At 43.3% G+C, this 21101-nt stretch overlaps 1 protein-coding gene across 1 annotated transcript in view; it reads left to right on the forward strand.

Moving 5' to 3' along the window:
* Window positions 1–18895, forward strand: part of GCLC (glutamate-cysteine ligase catalytic subunit) — a 38445-nt gene extending 19550 nt beyond the window's left edge. Inside the window, 13 exon segments of the mRNA XM_024766243.1 lie at window positions 1598–1711; window positions 3273–3331; window positions 3449–3582; window positions 8001–8075; window positions 8548–8664; window positions 9750–9888; window positions 10292–10404; window positions 10884–10976; window positions 11274–11378; window positions 15836–15917; window positions 15994–16109; window positions 16111–16219; window positions 17285–18895. Of these exon segments, the coding sequence (XP_024622011.1) occupies window positions 1598–1711; window positions 3273–3331; window positions 3449–3582; window positions 8001–8075; window positions 8548–8664; window positions 9750–9888; window positions 10292–10404; window positions 10884–10976; window positions 11274–11378; window positions 15836–15917; window positions 15994–16109; window positions 16111–16219; window positions 17285–17496 (1468 nt within the window). The 3' untranslated portion in view covers window positions 17497–18895.
* The last annotated feature ends 2206 nt before the right edge of the window (window positions 18896–21101 follow it).

Below are 21101 nucleotides of genomic sequence, written 5' to 3' on the forward strand. Positions count from 1 at the left end.
CTTACCTCCCCAAAGTTCAAAAGCACTTTGGGGATTGGTATCCGTGGCCTGGAACACTCTGAACTATTTTTATGCTTTCTTTTTTTTTCCTGATAAATGTCCACGATGAACATAGGCATTCACAGTCACACCACTGGTCTTAGGACACTTAAAGGGAATTTTGTTTTTTAAAATCTCCATGGTCACATATAAATAGTTGAAACCTTATTTAAGCAACTCATCAGACATTTAGAGAAGTAGCTTTTTCCTTCTCTTAAGTTATTATGAAGGGAGGAGAGTTGAGCTAGGAATAAGTTTTATTCTAAAAATCTAATTTTTTTAAAAAAGCCTAACCATATCTTTTATGATGAGAGGGTATGTTGGGATTTGTAAACAAAACAAAGATAATAATTATTTGTTTGTAGAAGCGTCACCTTACATCCACAGTTAAATGATAAGGGAAGTTTTATTTCCGGATCAAGAGGGAGAGCAAGACTCAGTTTCTTCAGTGTAAACAGGGTGAGTCTCTTTCCGTAAACAGGTGCAACTGTAGTGTGGCCTAGCAACCCAAACAGTGGTCATGTGACTGTTTACATTTAAATCAATCCGACTTGTATACAATGAGAAGTTCAGTTCCTCAGTCTCATTCGCCTCCTTCCACCTGCTCAGTACCCACCTGGGCAGTGCAGGTCGTGAGCATTTCCATCCCTGCAGAGGTTCCGTGGGACGGTGCTGGCCTGGAGGAAAAGTGGGGCTGGGGGTGCGGGTCTGAGTCCTGGCTGCCCGCTTCCTGCCAAGTACACATGTGCTTCTCCAGCCTGATTCCGGTCAGCAGAGAGACCCCCAGATCTCAGTTTGTCACTCTCTGCAAGGGCTTTTCCTAAGGCTGCAGGCTGTCAGTGAATAATGTACGGAGCTGCAGGAACTCTGAGGAGCCCCATCATAGCTGGGGCTGTTTTCCAGATAAGATCGGCAAGTTCAATTGTTGTTCACAAGGCGAACATGGGCGGCCAGTTTTATAAAAGGTGAGGTTGAAAATAAGGCACCGGCTAGTCTTGGCTCCCAAGCCAGAAGTTTCCCACTGTCGATCTACACCCTGCTTTGTTTCTCTGTTGGAATTAAAGCTCTTCCTCAGGTCAAGTGAGATAATAGCGTTGGGTTTCAGCCTCCAGAGGGAGATCCTGGGGGTGGACAGGGGCACCGGCAGAGAACCTGCCTGATCTGGACGGAATCATGAGGTACCTGGCAGAGGCAAGAAGCAGGAGGCCTGTCCCAAGTCGAACCAAGCTGATGGGGGAGGTGGTGGTGTGCAGGGGTCAGAGCTGGTAAAGGAAGACACCTCAGAAACCGCGTGGGGGAAACAGCCAAGGCAGCCAGGACGTAAGTAAGCGCTCTGCAGACCCTGAGTGGACGGAGGCTTCTGGTAAAATCGGCAAAAGGGCTGCAGTCACAAGAGAAGAGCTTAGTGAGCAAGACAGACTGCAAAGGCGTGGCTGCAAGGGGCACAGTGTTTGCAGAACACCTGTGTGCCAGACCCCTGAAAAAGGCAGCGTTACACATGCATGTTTTTAATCCCTGAAGACAGATTCTATCTCTTTAGTTCTTCAATTTGTTGTAGATTAGGCTGCCCTGGGTTCACACTGCCCGAGTTCAAGCCCAACCCAGTGGAAGGAGGAGCTTCCAAGTCCCTCTTCTTTCCTGATGAAGCGATAAACAAGCACCCGCGCTTCAGGTGAGTGTGTGGATGACTCAGATCCCTGGATCCCTGCCCTGGGGGTGCAGTGTCCCTCCCGGAGTCCTGAATTCCAGCTCCTGTGGTAATTAACCAGAGGAGCCCACAGACCCACAGCTACGCCTGTTCTCGGTCCCCCAAGGCTGCTCGGTAGGTGCTGCTTGTTTCCAGGCTGGATCTGCCTGTTTTCCAAGTGATCCTAAAGTTGTTCACTTAGCCACAGATGCATTTCAATCCTAGTTCTGTTAACACCTGTTTGGAGAAGCTTCCTTGTCATCATTTTTACCTTTTCCTCCTCTGAAAATTACCGCCAGTATCTGTGGTCTTCTCATCCCACTCCATATACCTTCACAATAAGGTAAAATGTGTACAATACCTGTGTATATAGTAGGCATGCTCTACCTTCTGTTCCACTAACTCCGAAGTCTGTTGGTCTGTAGTTTTAATTCTAGGGTTTCAAGTTGCTTCAGGGCCCACACCAGTCTGATCTCAGCTTTGGACCTTTGAGTCTCACCTGTCATCCTGAACCGGGGCTCCTGACCTAGAGTTAGGGACCTGTGACTTCTCAGTGTTCATTCCTGTAACAGGTCTGCACACCTGCTACGTGCAGAGTCCGTGGGGAAGATAAAGACATATAAACATAGTTTCCAACATCAAGTGTTTATAGTGTGCCAAGGGGAAGGTGGAGATATTCAGCTGCAAGAAAAGGTAGATTATGACAGGTGTCCAAAGATGGTAACACCAGAGAGAGGAAGGTGCTTCTGACTGAGGGGGTCAAAAGCAGGCCTCCTGAGAGAGGTGGCATTTACACCGTCGACAGCAGCACTGCCCAGTAAAACCATAATGCAAGCCACACGTGTAATTTTAGTAGTAATTTTGTAGCCACCTTAAAAAAGTGAAAAAGGTGAACTTATAGTGTATTTTATTTAACTCTACATATCCAACTTGTGACCAGTATTTTTTAATTATTAATAAGTTTTACTTTATTTCTGTACCAAGTCTTCAAAATGTGCTGTGTGTTCACCCTCAGAGCACATTTTAATTAGGGCTGGCCGCACGTCCAGTGCTCACAGCCACAGCTTGCCTAGGGGCTTCTGGATCAGACATCGCAGGCTGGAGGATAGTATTAATGCTGCAGGATGGGTGGAGGGAGTGCTGAGGTTCTGGGGTCCAGAGATGCCCGGGAAACATGAGTACCACAGTTTGGCTCAAGTCTTTGGACTTAGCATGGAAAATGTTAGAGACATAGGGTGAGGCCAGACCACGGCAGACCTTGGACACTTGAGCTTGGTTTGGCGAGTCGCACGGAGCCAGGGATCAGGGCTTGGGCAGGAGAGAGAATGACATTCTCAAACGAGAACCAAAGGACGTGGTATTAATGCAAAGCCTTCTTTCAGGAAATCCCCTCAGTCTCTCGGTCCACGTGAATTTTCGGTAGGGATGTCTTAGAGGATTAGTTTGAGGGAGGATTTCATTCCATGTTCTTGCATATTGTCAAATTCTTCTTTTGCATGATGATTCTTAGGTGACCAACTTAGGACATTTGTTGTCTGTTTTTTAGTACCCTCACCAGGAACATCCGGCACAGAAGAGGAGAAAAGGTTGTCATCAACGTCCCAAGTGAGTCTACAGAGGTGGCGGGTGGGAGGGGACCCCCCCCATTGTTGTTAATCCTTGACTCTCACCCATTTCCTGCTCTTTTCTTTCTTTTTTTTTTTTTTTCAATTAATACTGCAGTATTTAAGGACAAGAATACACCATCTCCATTTATAGAAACATTTCCTGAGGATGATGAGGCAGCAAAGGCTTCTAAGCCCGACCACATTTACATGGATGCTATGGGCTTTGGGATGGGCAATTGCTGTCTGCAGGTATCATTTCAAATATCCAGAGAGGCAAGCTGTCCTCATCCGTTTCTGTTTATTAACTTCTTTTCTTTATATGTGCATGTTTCCTTTTTAAAAATCACATTTTAATCAGGTTGAAATAGCAGCTAGTACTTCTTTCTGAAAACCAATGAAGTTATCTTAGTAAATTCACTGGAAGTTATCTCTGGACAGAATTTACGGAATCTGCAGTTCACTACAAAGACATAGTTGTTAATGAACTTAAAAGGTGAACTATTCCGCAGTCACTGTCTCTGTTCTCTCTGTGCCTAATTTTTGCTGCCATCTAGTGACTAGCTTTGAGATTGTAAACATTGGTCAAATCTTATCATTTCTGAAAATGAATTCTGGATGCACTCCAGTGAGCTTGTGATCCAAGGGAAGGATTATTTGGACTTTAAATTTTTATTTTCCTGCAAGGCCATCTAGTGGTATAAAAAGAATAAATATTTAGCAGCCCATGTTTGCCTTGCCCCTGGCTACGTTTCACAGGAGGTATTGTAGAATAGCCTTTCTCTCAATGACTTGGTTAAAACTTCCCCTGGATCTAATCAGATTACTGGCACCTGTGGCAGGGATGGTGTCCCACCTCACAGGGGACCTGGAGCAGGGAGCAGGAACCCATCGGGCTGCCCACAAGCCTGTGTCTGGGCTTTAGCTGTGATTTCTCAGGTATTTGGGTAACTCCCCTTCTTCTGGTCTCGGTTTTCTCAACAGCTGAAAGAAGGGTTTATATTAAGGCTGCTTCTAGGTCTGTCTCTGAACTAATATTCTTTAACTGTTTTTATTAACAACAGTATTGGTTTTAACCTTTAATTTGTTTAAAATCATGTTAGAACAGAAGTAAAAGTGGCACAAAATTTAAAGTTTCAAACTGAAAATTTCAAAAGAAAAAAAGAGGGCCTCTTGTTATTGTCCAAGGAGATTTTATCCAGTTCTGATTATTTGCTGATTGGAGCGGTGTGAAGCCTGACCCCACATGAGCACCCCCCAGCCCACCCCCAGCCCTCAGTCTGCCTGCCCTCCACACGGCTGGGGGCCCAGCATCCCATCATTTCAGCAGCTGCACACAGACACACACCTTCCTGCACATGTATCTTGGATGTGTTTATTTTACAACTATGTATAATCAGAATTGAATGCCAGAGTCAGATTTTTACATGCTAAGTGTGTTCAAATAACCATGGCCAAGGATACCATTTCCCCTGCTTTCCCTGACTTATATAGGTGGTATAAAGCGTGTCTTCCAAACAAACCTAGGCTATGAGTTTCCTTCCAGATGGACACACTTCATAAAAAAGAGACCTGTTGACTTTTAACTGCCTTATCTGCTTCCCTATCTTAATTCCAAATATTTCTAAAGAGAACCATTAAGCTCTAGAACTTAGAGTGCACAGCTTTAAAATCTGTCAGTGCTCTTGGAGGACCGATCGCCTCTTTTTCTTGGTTTAATATTAAACCAGGGTGTTTTGCCATGGACAGCACAGTTGCCCCATTCCAAAGGGATAGTCTTTCCCTTGAAACACTGTGTTTACACAAATAAATATGTCCTAATGGTAGGTAGTTTACATTTTTATTGCTTGTAGATACAGTTTTCCATCCAATTTAAGCTTTGTCATGGGTTTAAGGTTGTTTTCTTTTTCTCAGTGGTGTGTCCAGCCAACCCCACTTTCAATACTCCACTTAAAAGTCTTTAGCACAGATAATGTAAGTATATGGTAAATGAGACAAATTCCATCAATCACCACAGAAATCTCTGCTTTATCTCTTAAGTGGAACACTAGAAACTACTTATTACAATAAGGCAAAAAAAAAATGGTTTCAAAGTTTTTGTTTGTTTTTTAAGGTTAGTGAGCATCTTACTGTACAGAACAAAAAGTACTTCAACTATATTCAAATTCTTGACTCTTGGTGAGGGACTTTGCAGGAATCATTTAATAAGTTCATGCATATTGTGATAGGCTTCCCCCCCGCCCCCCAAGAAAATCCTATGGCTTCAACACTGGGTTCTGGACAAATTTTAGATATTTAGGTTTCTAACATCAATTTTTCATACTTTCTCTTTTATTTTTCCTCATCAGTTTCCTAGTGACATTGCTTCTCTTCTTTATATGATACTTTAAAAGGATATCAGAATCCAAAACCGTTCATATATTCATATCTTTTTAAGGTGGTAAGAACTCTTTTTTTTCTTCCCCCACTAAAGCCTTTACCACAGTGATGTCTCAATGGCTCAATCAGCCCTGGGGTAAAGAAGCTAGTTACTAAATATACTTAGAATAACTAAGTCGTATCACTGTTCTAACTCAGCTGTTGAATTCCAATTGCCAGTTTTCTTGAGCATATTTTTCTAGGGTTGACTTTTTCAGAATTTGCCTGTGAATTGTCTAGTATATACTAGGCCATCTTAAGAGAAGCCAATCAAAAACCTGAAAAGAAAAAATGCTTATCATAGGATCTTCTTAAAAACAAAAATAACAGACTCTAAAATAGCTAAGAGTAACTCAAAAAAGGACCTAAATAAACTAAGAGATGTATGTTCAAAAGCATTCAGCAGTCAAAACACTTGGGGGAACATTTAGGTATTCCTGATCTCAATCCATATAAGTTTGGGCTGTAGGGTCAGCTTTTCAAGTATCCCACCATTTTATAAAAATAAAACTTATCTTTGCTCCTGTGTGTTCTCCTTTTTAGCACCCTCTTTCCTTCAAGATACTCTATTCACTTAATAAATATTAAGGACTAAGTGGGTGTCAGACCCTGTCCTACACACTGGGGATAGAGAACCGCAAGGCAGACCCCTGCCCTCCTAGGGCTTACGCTTTAGGGGTGGGATCACAGCAGATAAGCCTGTAAATACTCTGCTCGCCACCTCCCCCACTTCTCATTTAACTCTTACCCGCAGACAAGCTGATTTCTGTGTTCCCACCTCCTGGCAGAAACTGCCCTGGTTTGGGTCATTAGTGACCTGTCAGTTCTTCTCAATTTCTGTTTTCACCTTTGACATTCTTGCTCCTTTACACCTGTGACACAGCTCTTCTCCGTGTGTTGAATTAATTTGTAATGGCTGGGTACCTATCATTATGTTTTAATTAAAATATGGCACTGACTTAATAATTCACATAGAAATGGTAGGAAAGTCAGGACACAGTAAATGGTCTGAATCATCGTTTTCTGCAGTCAGTCACCACACTGACGTGAAATGCCATGAATTCAGCGGTTAGACCCTTGAGTCTCCAACAGAAGTCCTCTGCCATTTAAACAAAAGCCAAAACAAAACCAAAAAAAGCAAAGTTGAGACCTGGCTAAAACTACTGGAACTAACAGGTTGCGATTAGAATAGTAAACGTTCACTCAGCTGCTAGTTCAACTATTAAGCACTTAAATTATTTACTGCACCAACACAAAATCCAAATGTGCCAACACAACCACAGTTTGCGTTCCCTGCCCCTTCCGCTGCCCCAGCCCTGCAGAGGGCAGCACTGTTTGTTTGTTGTTTTGGTTTTTTTTGTTTTTTTTTTTTGGTTTCTTTTGGGTAATTGTTTTGAGGGTATTTGCACTAATCAGTTACGTGATCTCCTTCTCTGTCTAACTCTTAAGTCCTACTTACCCGTCTTGTGCAAGCTTCCTGGGCAATCTGCCCTTCTTAGTACATCATCTGGGCCTACTCCCCAAATACTTCTCCAGCTCGGATTTTTCTTCCTGGCCCCAGCCCTGGAGACCAAGCCGCTTACAGGGCTGTTTCGCTCTTCCTTGGCCTCATAAGCCCATTGTGTCCTGGCGCCACTGCTTCCCATCTGTCCGAGGAGCACCCAGGCCAAAACCCAGGTCACTCCTCACTCCTCTGTGCCCACTGGTCACCAGGCCTGCTTTGGCCCTGCTGTGCCTCTTCCCACCAGACTTCCTCAGTGTTTTCCTGGACAGTTGCAGTGTTTTAACTGCCCTCTCTTCCTTCCTCCAGTCCTGCCCCCTTCCGAGCTATCCCCCACTGTGCCACCAGTGAACTCTGAAACCCATCCTTCGCATCTCCAGATCCCCCTTTTGTACCAAAATGTATACAAGCCCACAGATGTGGATGGGCAGCTGTAGAAGGAAATAAGTCAGTGGAAGAGGAAACGCCTGGCTGAACTTCATTGTTAATCTAGGTCTTATTTCTCTTTCCTGACTTCTTAATCTTACTTAACTTTGGAACATGGTTATTTATAGTGGATGTGAACATGATTAAAGCCATTTTCTAGCAAAATTCATCCGAGACAGGTCTTAAAACTCCTGTGTTCAATGTTGTCATCAACTGAATGACCATCACATGCCATGACCAACCACCTTCCTTCTCAGACTTGGCTCCTTGTGGAGGATGGTACTGATTTTGTGTTGTTGTTTAATAACTTGGGATTCTTAAACAGGTAACGTTCCAAGCCTGCAGCATATCTGAGGCCAGATACCTTTATGATCAGTTGGCCACTATCTGCCCAATTGTCGTAAGTAGAAATCACACCTAATTTTAACTACTTCTTTGTATAAAATAAAGACTGCACGTGCAAAATTTGCTGACCATGTACTATTTAAGTCCAGTTAAGACTTCATTTAGAACTGAACTAACATGAATAATATGCAGACTTAGAGCTAATGGATAAGAGTCTAAGCTGTAGAGTTTACTGTTGCCAGTAAGGCATTTTTGTGTTGACGTGTCGAGCTTGAGCGTGGCCGTTTTCCCCCTCCCATCCCGCCTGTCCTCACGGTATAGAGAAGATGATTTGAAAGAATCAGAGGCAAGGACTGGAGTCACTTCTGGTGTATTTCACCATGAGAAGGCAGGTGCAGTAGATGTAGTAGAAGTCTGTAGGGTTTGCATAAACTGATTCTTCCAGACCAGAGGTAACTGCATGAAGCTTTTTTCAGCATGTAAATGACACTTTGAACTTGCAGGTGCTGACTTCTGTTTGTTTTTAGATGGCTTTGAGCGCTGCGTCTCCTTTTTACCGAGGCTATGTGTCAGACATTGATTGTCGCTGGGGCGTGATTTCTGCATCTGTAGATGATAGAACTCGGGAGGAGAGAGGACTGGAGGTGGGAGTGATTTTCCTTAATAGTCTTTTAAGTCCAGCAGGTAAAATGGGGATATTGTCACTGCTTACAGTTTTGAAGTCACCCTGAAATTTTTATCCTGAGTGGGTTAGTCACACATGGGAAGAAGCTGACAGGTTATCAACCTGTCTTTGGCTCCACAATGTGTGTTTGGGGTGAGAATGTAGGAAATGTGATTTGGTTGGCAGGGGTGGGGGGCGTTCAAGTTAATTTTCATCATTTGTTGGAACCAGTACTTGTTTTACCTTCTAAAATTAGTAGTACAATTTTTCTATATTTTGGGAGTCAGTGCTGATGGCTGTTTTTACCAGAAAGCTTTTTGGTGCTACATGAGTGCTTTGTCTATGGTGCTCTCTGTTGTGGAAAGTGTAATCTGTTGTCGGGTTCTTTGGCCTGTTACAGAGGGTTAGGTTTGCCTAATGAGGTAGGTTTGTGCCTCTTGTTTGCATGTTGAACTGCATCTCTCCAACCAAGACTGTGTGCATCAGAACCACCTATAGAGATCTTTAAAAATAAGTACCCAGGCCCACCCTAGCCCAGTGAGTGAGTATGTCCAGAACTGGGACCTAGACATACATGTTACTAAAGGAGCCCTCACAGGTGATTCTGATGTTCTCGACTGGGCTGCCCTATTGATGCTCTGCTCTTTATGTAATTGTTCATAAATTGTTGAACATGCTTTCTAAGTAGAAATAAACTTTAAAGCAGAAATCATTTTAATAGCTTTGTTTTACATTATAGTTTTATAGTTTTGCTTTCAACATTGGCATTTTCCTATCTTAATGAGAATGAAGGTGATCCACTTTTAAAAAAAGAAAAAGAAATATATATATATTTAAGTCATGTCAGAAAACAGACTACTTAAATTGTCTCCAGATTTTTTTTTAATACAATTTTTCTAATACTTTTCAGGATTAACTAGCTTTTTTTCGGGATCTCGTGTTCAGCTTGGACAGTTTTATGTAATTACATATATAGTATATAGGCTTTTAATATAATTATTTGGGGCGTTAGTTTGTTTCCACATCATTTTATATGGCATTCATTTGTATTTTTTTCAATTTTAGCCACTGAAGAACAACCACTATAGGATCAGTAAGTCCCGATATGATTCAATAGACAGTTACTTATCTGAGTGCGGTGAGAAATATAATGACATCGACCTGACGAAACACAAAGAAATCTATGAACAGCTGTTGCAGGAAGGTGAACCTCTGTTCCTTTTGTCTAGATTCGATTGTTAGCCTTTAGTTCTTCAAAGCCCTTTTAAATTCCTTTGCTGACTCCTGGCCTGGCTTCTATTTTTAGTGTGAAGTCTCTTAACTTTTCTCATGAGGCTGCTTGTTCTTAAAGTTTCAAGTTCCAGATACTTGTGAGATCTTGACTTTTAGCAAAAGGAGCTGACTTTGGAGGCCTGTCCCTCGGTCCACAGCTCTGCCCCCACGGGCGTTGTGTAAGGAGCGAACACACTCCATAGGATAAAATCCTGCACAGCCCAGCCATTTCCTAAGCTTCTAGATGCCCTTTCTTCAGACTTCCCTAGCTGTCCTGCCGTCTTTCTGGGCATAGAGAACAGCTCTGATGTGAGTGGTGTGACCTCTCTCTGCAGGCATCGATCATCTCCTGGCCCAGCACGTGGCTCATCTCTTCATTAGAGACCCGCTGACTCTGTTTGAAGAGAAAATCCACCTGGACGATGCCAACGAGTCCGACCATTTTGAGGTATCTGCTCCGCTTTGAAGGTGTTTCACTTCACTATCCAGGGTGGAGGCCGTTGTCTGGAGGGGCAAGGAGTTGATGACAGTAGAGGCCTTCTATGACCTCCATGACCCAGTGCAGCAAAGATTTTAAATTGGTTCAAGTACCCTTATTTTATGATTCTTACTCTCTGGTTCTGGATTTTTCATTCAGTATTTTCTCTTATTTTCATAGCGATGAAAAATGCAAATATGCAGCACAGGAAAATAACACGACCGCTTCTTTCAGGACTGCTGTTGTGTCGCCTGACTTCCGTTAAGCGCTTGCTGTTTTGTCTCCCTAGCAGGTCACGCTCCACGAAAATCTTAAATTGTACCTTTTTGTATTTGTAAATTGAAGAGTATTTGGTATGGACAGTAAACAGTCTGTTTCACGTATTAAATATCAGATCATCTTAATACCTTACTGGAAAATTGGTTTTATTCTCTGCTTTTTGAATACAGAATATTCAGTCCACAAATTGGCAGACAATGCGATTTAAACCTCCTCCTCCAAACTCCGACATTGGATGGAGAGTGGAATTCCGGCCCATGGAGGTACGCAGCCCGTCGGCAGGAACCGACTTGGACGCACCCGTTCCCAGCCACCTGCCACCCACCCGCACCCTTGTCAGAAGCTCGGGTTCCTTGGAAGGCAGCACAGATCACGTGTGTGCGTGTTACACGCAAGTGCAGCAGCTCGGGAGGACTGCTTCTGAGAATAGATTGTGGGCAGAGGCTTCCAGACCCAGGTGGGAGGTTAGGAGATGTTTGGGAAAGACATGACCCTCAGGGGCCTCGCAGGGAGGAGCTGTTTGCACGGTGGGCCCCTAATGTCTCGGGCCCCGTGTCCAGGTTCAGTTGACAGACTTCGAGAACTCCGCGTACGTGGTGTTCGTGGTGCTGCTCACCAGGGTGATCCTTTCCTACAAACTGGACTTTCTCATCCCGCTGTCAAAGGTAAGGACGAGTTTCAGTGTAGGGCTGGGTGTCTGTAGGTTATCATCCATTGCTCATTTATGTATTTTTTTTTTTTTTTTTTTTTAAACCTAAGTTTATGCTATAGATTTTGGTACCGTTTTGGTGGAGACTCATGGAAAAAATTGTTAATAGTAGCTCCTTATTCAGCCCATTTGGAAGACATTTAGGGTTGCATTTGAACAATCTCTAGTTTCTAGAGGCTTTTGACTCAAGATGATGGCGGGAGGGATTCCCACAAATGGGTTTCGTCCTGTCCAGTCCCAGGCCGATCACGATATTAGACTCAGGATGGAGAGGCGCGTAACTTCGGTAGTGCAGGGAATGGAACCAAACTGGAGAGGTTTCTGGAGAACATAGTTGGCGCTGCAGTACTGGAAAAACAAATCTGAATCAGCCTCAGCCCAACAAAAACCAAGAAGGAGCTTTCTGGAAGCAGTTTCCCGGCAGAGCCTTGGAACAGTTCCAGGCTGTGAGGCAGCAAGGCTGGGGGCCGCGGGTCAGTAGCCAAGTGAGTATAGAGACCTTTGGTTCCTGGCTGGTGGGTCTCTTGGCACAGAGAGTGGCTGGGAAAGGCTGCCGGGCGGAGTGAGGGTCTGCCAGGGCTCAGGGCTGGAGGGAAGAGAAGCAGAGCTGCCCTGTCCCAACACACACACACACACACACACACACACACACACACACACACACACCTGAATGTGGTACAGCCACTGGGGAGATGAACGCACGTAAGGAGGGTTCACGTGAGCTGCCAGTTTATGAAATACACTTGACATGCGTGTAACTCTTAGTCAGTTCCTCCGTATCTGAGAATTCAACCAGCAGCAGATCATGGAATACTGTAGATATTTACTGCTGGAAAAATCCTCATATAGGTGGACCCACATTGTTCTGCGGTCAGATATAGATGTCTGAAAGTCAGTATAAAATTGAAAACTTCTAAAGCGAAGAGCCCATGGGCCTGCAGAGTATATTATCCTCAGTGAAATACAGTTAATTTTTTTTTTTTTTTGCCGTGTAGCATGTGGGATCTTACTTGCCTGACCAGGGATCAAACCCGCACCCCCTGCAGTGGAAGTCCAGAGTCTTAACCCCTGGACCGCCAGGGAAGTCCCAAAACACAGTTAATTTAGAAACTGGAAAGAATTTTAAAATAAATTCTCATTAGTGCCCTCGAAGAAATTCTAGAGAAAGGTCACATCTTAAATAAACCCCTGTGGACCAAAGAACATTTGGAAAGTAAGAGTTCTCAGAAACAAGGGACGTGGTAGCCACACTCAGTATGCTTACCAGTAAGCAGGTGTGGTTGAAGATCAAAGTCTGTGATTTAGGGGAACCAAACTGAGATTCATCCCAGCAGGATGGCAAAGAAACAGATTATGGGAAAAAGGATGAGAGGATTTCTCTGGAAAGTTCAGGGTTTGTATCAAAATTTAGAAGAAGAGAACAGTCTATACAAAAGAGATGTGAGATACAATAAAGAAAATAAAGAAATAGAATTTCCCCTGAGTGAGAGTCCACTGAGGATGAGACAGAATTATTCAAAGAAGAACCCAAGTCTAGGAATTTCTGAATCTCAAAGAGAAGATCAGTTGTCCAGACAGGAGAGGAAATTAGGATACCTAAACTTCCGGCCAAGAGGGAGAAGAAAATCAATTGATATCATTTCTCATCTACAACATTAAACGCTAGAAGAGATGGCGAGAGGTCTACAGAATCCGAAGGGTAAAGAATTAGAACCGGGCTTCCCTGGTGGCGCAGTGGTTGAGAGTCCACCTGCCGATGCAAGGGACATGGGTTCGTGTCCCGGTCCGGGAAGATCCCACATGCCGTGGAGCGGCTGGACCCATGAGCCATGGCCGCTGGGCCTGCGCGTCCGGAGCTTGTGCTCCGCAACGGGAGAGGCCACAACAGTGAGAGGCCCGCATACCGCAAAAAAAAAAAAAAAAAGAATTAGAACCATGCCAGCCAAACTAGTCTTTACATTGCAAGTGATTCTAACAAAAAAGATCAAGTTAGGGCTAAATTAAGCCAGAAATCTTACCTAGCAAGGGGATAGTGGAAGGAGGGGAATGGTAGATACTTCTTAATGCTTGACATTTGGAGAGAGAATTTCAAAACTACTTGTCTAAAAGTAAGAAAGACCACTAATAGTATAGAAATAGGATTTGTCGCCTCTAATCTCCTAGCCAAAGAGGTGGGAAAAAAGCAAAGCTTCCTGGTGCCACAAAAGTGGGTCTGGGGCCATGGGCGTGATAAGACATTATGGTCCAGAGAACATACAGTGGTAAAATAAGATGAAAACAAATTTGAATAGACTAAATTCTCCTATTCAAAAGCTAAAACGGGTGATATAAAATAGCAATGTAATGGTACATGTTGTTTGCATAAGATATACTTAAAACAAGGACAGATGTTGACAGTAAAGAGCTCCATATGACCTTTTAACAATTCAGGAAGGGCAAAGTCTTAACAGACAAAATGTGAGAAGGTCTTAAATGAGATACAGGAAACAATTTTATATACTCTTTTCAAGATAACATTAGAGCCATTTTCATTTTTTTAACATAAAGTGTAGCAAACGTTTCTCAGCAGCGTAAGAAGAATTTAAAGGCACTGTAGTACGGTGGGTAAGATGCGGCTTCCAGGTGAGCACTCAATTCATAAATCACTTGCACTACTTACTATCTTTTTCACCTGGACAAGTTAGTTGTCCTCTCAGTGCCCCAGTTCGCAGGCGTAGAACAGAGACACGTGGGCTGTCGTAAGGCCATGTGGGGTTCGTGGAGTAAGTCACTTAGCAGAGTTTCTGGCGTGTTACTCAGTAACTGACAGGCCATATGATCAAAGGATGAGAAAGGCCACAGGGGAATTAAATGACACAGTTAATAAGCTTGGTTGTGTCCCCTGATCACAAATCTTACACCATGGCACACCTTTTTTAAACACCCTGAGGAAGAATAACAAAAATTAATTAAGGAAAATTTTCACTTCTTGGAAGTAGACACCATATAGGATACATTCCCACCAAAGTTGAACAAGAAAATGTTCAGGAAACATTTAACTATTGGAAATTTTAAATCGTTTTCCTAGTAGCTTCTAGATGAAGTCAAAACTAGAATTATAGATGCAAACTAGTATATATAGAATGGGTAAACAACGAGGTCCTACTGTACAGCACAGGGAACTATATTCAGTATCCTGGGATAAACTAGAACGGAAAAGAATACATATGTGTATAAGGAAGTCACTGCTGTACAGCTCAAATTAACACAATATTGTAAATCAACTATACTTCAATAAAATTTTTTTTAAAAAACTAGAATTATAGATTGTTTAGGAAAATGATGCCAGCAAAGATAATTTCTAAGGGAAAACCACAGCTTTAAGTACTATAAACAGAAATATTAAAAATAAACCTAAGTAATTAAATAAGAATCTAAAGAGCTGTAGTAAAATTACAGCTTTTTAAAAGGAATTCATAAAAGCAGAAATTAAAACTGATGATCTTTGTGAGTTTTTGTCAAGACTAAGAAAAATACAAACGTTATTAGAAATGAAGCCAGATGTTCCTAGCCATGAGAGAATTTTAGATTGCTTGAATATGTTCCTGTATCTAGATTAATCCGAAGGTCATATGTGCCTTAAAACAAACAGAATAATGATAGGAATTGATCAGTGTGAGGGGGCAAAGCTAAGTAATCAGACTCTGTACTTACTATCCCTCTTCAACATGACCTCTGACTTGTGTCTGTTTTGTATATGGAGAGTCCCCTAAGATTTCATTATAGAAATAAGGGACTACTACTAAAAAGTTTTAAAAGCTCTACTTTGAGGGTCTTAAAAAGTCATTGGAGAAATGGAGAATTCACAAATAGGGGTTGGGGTCTCCTGAGGGAGTGGGCACAGCAGAGCCGCAGGTGGGCAGGCAGCATCGGTGACCTACCCTGGGAGGGGTCACCTTATTCCAGATCCCACAGCCCGCCTATGAGGCAGCAAAGCCCCAGAGGTGGGGAGGGCACAACCCTCAACTCCAGGTGGCAGGAGAGGCAGGAGCGTGAGTCTGGGCTGTGAGGAGGGACCAGCCCCCTGACCTCCCAATGCCATAGATTCATCCCAGGGTGTCTCAAGGGACCTCGAGATGTGGGCAGCCTACATGAGTGTAAGTTTCGCATTGATTTTTAAGGTAAGCTTCTCTTAGAATTGCCCCATTGTTATTAAAAAGCACATCCCAGCAGTCTGGGGTTGAGGGACACAGCCCCACATGACAGTGCAAAGTCTTATCTGGCCACCAGCAAGCGCTGGCTGTGGGAGGCTTCTTCCCAGATGGGTCCAGACCGCGAGGTGAGCGAGGCACCACAGCCCCCAAATGCGCCGGAGCGGGAGTGCCCTGACTTTGGCAACGTTCTCACTTGGCTGCGTTGGTTTTCCTCCTTCAGGTTGATGAGAACATGAAAGTAGCACAGAAGCGAGATGCCGTCCTGCAGGGATTGTTTTATTTCAGAAAAGATATTTGCAAAGGTACTGCCTTCTCTTGCATTTTTGGGGTCCCTGTAGGCCACACGGGCCGCTAACACCCTCTGCGCCCCTCTGGCAGGTGGCAACGCCATGGTGGACGGCCGCAGCAAGACCACGGGCAGCATCGAGCCAGCAGCCGAGGAGTACGCACTCATGACCATCGACACCATCATCAACGGCAAGGTAGGGCCCGCGCCCCGGCTACCCCGACCACCTGAACTCTTACTTGGAAAACATGGAGGTGGACGTGGACACCAGATGCAGTATTCTGAACTACCTGAAGCTGATTAAGAAGAGAGCATCCGGTATGGCATTCTGCACTTTGCTTTTTTAAAAATCTTTTAACGTAGGCAGAACCTCACAATCTTACAATATTCAGTTTTTAAAGCAGTCTTTTATTAAAGTATACGGTATCCCAAATCAATGAACTTTCCCACGTTGTACCATCTCAGCGGTTGGATGCACCTTGTAATCTTTGACAGTCACAGTTTGATTAGCAGTGCTTTTTTTCTTACTGGTTCATACAATAACGCTGCATCTTTAAGCCGATGGCCTCTTAGGCAACGAAATACAGTATCTGGATTGCCTGTTCGACATTTATGCCTGACTCTGTGTGTCGTGAGGCACCCTGGGCTCTTTGCACAGTGAGTCTAAGCCAGTCCTCAGGTTAACTAATAGCACAGCTAAGACGGTGGCCGTCCAGCCTGCCTCCCTACAGGGGTGCCCTGGAACCCCACTTTCTCAGCTTTGAGATCATGGTGAGTGGGGAGCTGTCAGCCGTGACTAAGAGGAGAGTAGCAGTGGCATCTGTATTTTGCTCGAGGCTTCTGTAAAATTTCCAGACCCACAAAGGATATACCCCACCCCCCAAACGCTGTATCTGCCAGTTTCTGTCTTCATGCATCTACTTCTCATTATTCTCTCCGCCTCTTTGATCAGATGGCTCTGGGGAACTCGGGGGCCTTCCTGTCCCAGGGCAGTCTCTTGACACCGGCATGGGCAGGACTTGGCCAGATGGGAGAACTCGGGCTCTAGTCCACACACATTGGCTCCCGTGTCTTAGAGCCGACAGCATCACCATGTGGGTGGCATCTAACAGGTCCCATAGCAGTGGGATGTGTGTGTTCTCACTGCCTGCCTACAACATGAAACCCTTCCCCAGGAGGAATTCTTCAAACATTACAGCCATGTAATACAGCTCGTTCCTGGCCCCTGCCATGTGGCTACACCAGAAGACCACACTGATTCTTCTTCAGGATTGTATTATGTGGGCCAATAAATGTCAACTTACAAAAGAAAAAGACCAAACAAACAAAAAAAAAAAACCACTACCATTAAGTTGTTAAAAAAAAAAATTTTTTTTTTTTCAGGAGAATTAATGACAGTTGCCAGATGGATGAGGGAGTTCATCGCAAACCATCCAGACTACAAGCAAGACAGTGTAATAACTGACGAGATGAACTATAGCCTTCTTTTAAAGTGTAACCAAATCGCAAATGAATTATGTGAATGCCCAGAGTTACTTGGGCCAGCATTTAGGAAAGTAAAGTACAGTGGAAGTAAAACTGACTCTTCCAACTAGACATCCTGCAGAAGGAGAAATGCTTCACCGTGTTAGTGAAGGACTGACCGCAGGATCAGCCCGTGTGCATGGTGTGAGGACCAGATAATAGCACTGCACTGTTTCTTGAGCTGCTCGGCAGAAGTGGGTTTAGGCCAATCTAGAGTTTATACAGTGTACATGTACATAGTAAAGTATTTTTATGATTAACAATGTATTTTAATAACACTGTATCTAAAGTCATTTGTGAGCTGGCTTGTACATTTTTCAGTTCTGACTCTGGAGCAACTACTGTGGAAACGGTTTTGTAAATGTAACTTACTGATAACTATACCATATCTGCATTCCAGAGTTTAAAATGTTTACTATAAATTTTTGGGTTTTTTTAAAAGACTTTACCTGGACCTGATTCACTGAAATCTATCACTTCACCTTGAAAACAGTTTGTCCTGCTAATTTTCTTTGAGTCATCTCCTTTGGCATATACATGAAATCACTATTGAATCCACCAAAGTGCTTTGAGGGGAAGCTTAGATTTCCGGCACCTTATCTATGACGATTCTTTTGTAATTGGAATAGCTAACCCCTCGGTAACCCTGTCCCAAGCTTTTCCCACTAAACAGAACCCACTGAACTGACAGTACTTTCTGTCTACGTTTGCTAATTTTGGCATCAAGTTTGAAGACAACTCTGGAGAAAGACTCTGAGTTCACGTGTAGTGATTATTGGGGGTAATTTTTTTATGGAAAAAGGGGAGAATCGTTTTTCTTCTTGTACATACCAAGAGTAATGTCAAAAATGCCACCACCTCTTCTGTTGTCACCTGTTTATTCTGATTGCGGCTGTCTACTTAAATTTTCAAATCAAACGCAGCTGCTGAAGTTTTTGTTTTGCTACTTTTTCTCTAGTTTCCAGTAAGCATATTACAGACATTCTTCTAAAAGCCATTCATTCTAGATTTTACCTGGGGATTATTCTACATACTACTTACCTTCTCTGTGAAACTCATAAATTAATCATGATATGTGCTAAGTTTTGTGAATCAGGACTCTAAATGTTTAATTGTAAATAATTTAAGTTTCACAGAGTTGTTAGAGCTTTTTGTTGAAGTTTTTTTCCCCCAATTAGTTAAAAGTCTTAAAACTGCTTCTGAAAAAACTATGTATAGTAGATTATGCAAACTTTACAGGCATAAATATCTAAACTGTCATGCTAATTTTAAGAAATTGCCATAAAGCTTCAGCTAAACCTGTTTGTGTATAGATACTAGGGTTTGTGCTATATCTCATACATGCATTTTGGAGGATTAAAGAACACCTGTTTTTCCTTTGCAATTTGCTTGTGTAAATTCAGTTTGTAAAAAGGCAGTAAAGTGTTTGTGGTATGAGGAAATAAAAGAATGAAATTGGCATTGTGAAAACTCTTGAATGTGTGAGTCCTACAACTAAACGGATGGTGGTGAGGGTGGTTTTTTTTTAATTAGCCCAGATATGCCAGGAAATAATTTCTTCATCATGACCCTCAGCTCCTTCTAGAAAGACTCATAGTGATGAAAACAGATGCCTCACCTCCCTAGTAGCTGTCAACCCCTGTGGGGAGAGGAGAAATGACCACTGGAAGTGAATTTTTCTTTTACTCCAAACTGTCGCTGTGCCAAGTCAATGGTCACATGGTGAGTTACAGGTAAATCGGGCTGTGTGCGCACTGGGGTGCTGTCCCGCTCAGACTGGCTCAGCGGGCCCTGCAGAGAACTGTTTCCAACCCATGTCTTTGGACTCACATCCCTCTCCTACCCCCAACCCCTAGTTCATCTTGTCCACCCACTTTTCTCAGCTTCATCTGCTTGTCTACTTTTATCTGAACGATCCTAGGGCAGGGTCATTGTCAAACTAACCTGCATACATGTGTCTTACTGAAGTGCACCTCTGGCTCTGTGGGCCTGACATGGGGGCCCACGTTCCTGCATTTCTAAGAGGCCCCCGGGTAATGCTGACGCTGCTGGTGTGTGGGCCACGTCAAGTAACAAGGACTTAGATCACTTCTGTACCTCAGACACAAATCAATTCTAAGTCTCAAATGACACTGGTCTTCAATTCGAATGTGTGTTTATCTGAAAACCAAATAACGGCACCCTATCTATATCCAAGACAGAAAGTACCACCTTTCATAAGCTTTCCTGCCTGAACTCAGCTGAGGGTTCAGGGCTTTGGGAACAGAACGATGAACACTGAGATAAGCAAAGAGGGCCTTTTCCTTGGTGGAAATAGCTGTGGCTGATCCTGGACCCTCACTTAGAACACAACTGGCCCTAACTTAACCCATCCAGTCTCCTGGATTAACAAGCAGTTTCCTCCTGGTCCCAGGCTGCCTCTACCCCTGCCACTGGTTCCTCCCTGAGGCTGTTTGTGAGCCTTCTGTCCCTCAGTGGAGGGAGCTGGCCTTAGCCGCCGCCTTCTAAACCACCTACACAAAAGTAACTAAGAGTGGAAAGTGTGGAAACCCAGGATGTGGTGAGAGGCCATGTCTCAGGAGGTTTCTTGGGGATCTTGCAGAAGAAAATGTGACAATATCCTTCAAGCAGCTGGTGGTGTCTGACGTGGGGGAAGGGACGTGCGATGTGTGCCTGGGATGCCTGGGCGTCAAGGCTTTCGGCTAGGAAGAGGCCCCTTTCAGAACTGTACATAGGCTACTTCACTGCAAGTTTCTTGGGGCTGCTGCTAATGAATTTTCCATTTAGGTTAAGGCTCCCCCTGGCTTTCCCTGAAGATAAGCCACTGAGATCTACCAGCTGCTCTCTCCTCTCCATTATGCTCTTGTGTAAATATTTAACATTCCCTGTAAAAACTTCGGAACGTACATGCCAAGTGATATTTAAGAAAGTGTAAATTGGCAGGGAACTCATGAGGTCTGGACTGGACGTGAGGAGGCCTTGGTGGGTGACCTTGGCTGGGAAAGATACACTCCTCCGACTATTTGCATTTTCTTGGTAAGTGGTGGCTGAAATTGGCTGGGAAGTCCCTAAAGCCCCTTTCATTCTTAACATTTTATGAAATGAAACATTATAAAGTTAAGTATGGAAGATGCATTAAGAGTAATGGTGCCTCCAGCTTTGATTTCAAACCATATTAAAAAGCTGTGGTAATCAAATCTGTACGGAATTTGGAAGAACAGATCAATGGAACAGAATAGAGAGCCCAGAAATAAACTCACATATACTTGGTCAATTAATTTACAACAAAAGAGCCAATATACAGTGGGGAAAGGACAGTCTCTTCAATATATGGTGTTGGGAAAACTGGACAACCACACGCAAAAGAATGAAATTAGACTACTATCAATATTCACATCGTACACAAAAATTAACTCAAAATGGGTTAAAGACTTGAATGTAAGACCTGAAACCATAGCCTCCTAGAAGACAACATAGGTGTTAAGTTTCTTGACATAGGTCTTGATGATGATTTTTTGAATCTGACACCAAAAGCAACAAAAGTAAAAATAAACAAGTAGGACTACATCAAACTACAAAAATTCCTTCGCAGCCTTCAGAAAATGAAAAAACCTACTGAATGGGAGGAAATATTTGCAAATCATGTATCTGATAAAGGGGTTAATATCCAAAATAT

This window comes from Neophocaena asiaeorientalis, unplaced genomic scaffold (assembly GCF_003031525.2).
Source record: "Neophocaena asiaeorientalis asiaeorientalis breed wild unplaced genomic scaffold, Neophocaena_asiaeorientalis_V1.1 scaffold46, whole genome shotgun sequence".
Taxonomy (NCBI): domain Eukaryota; kingdom Metazoa; phylum Chordata; class Mammalia; order Artiodactyla; family Phocoenidae; genus Neophocaena; species Neophocaena asiaeorientalis.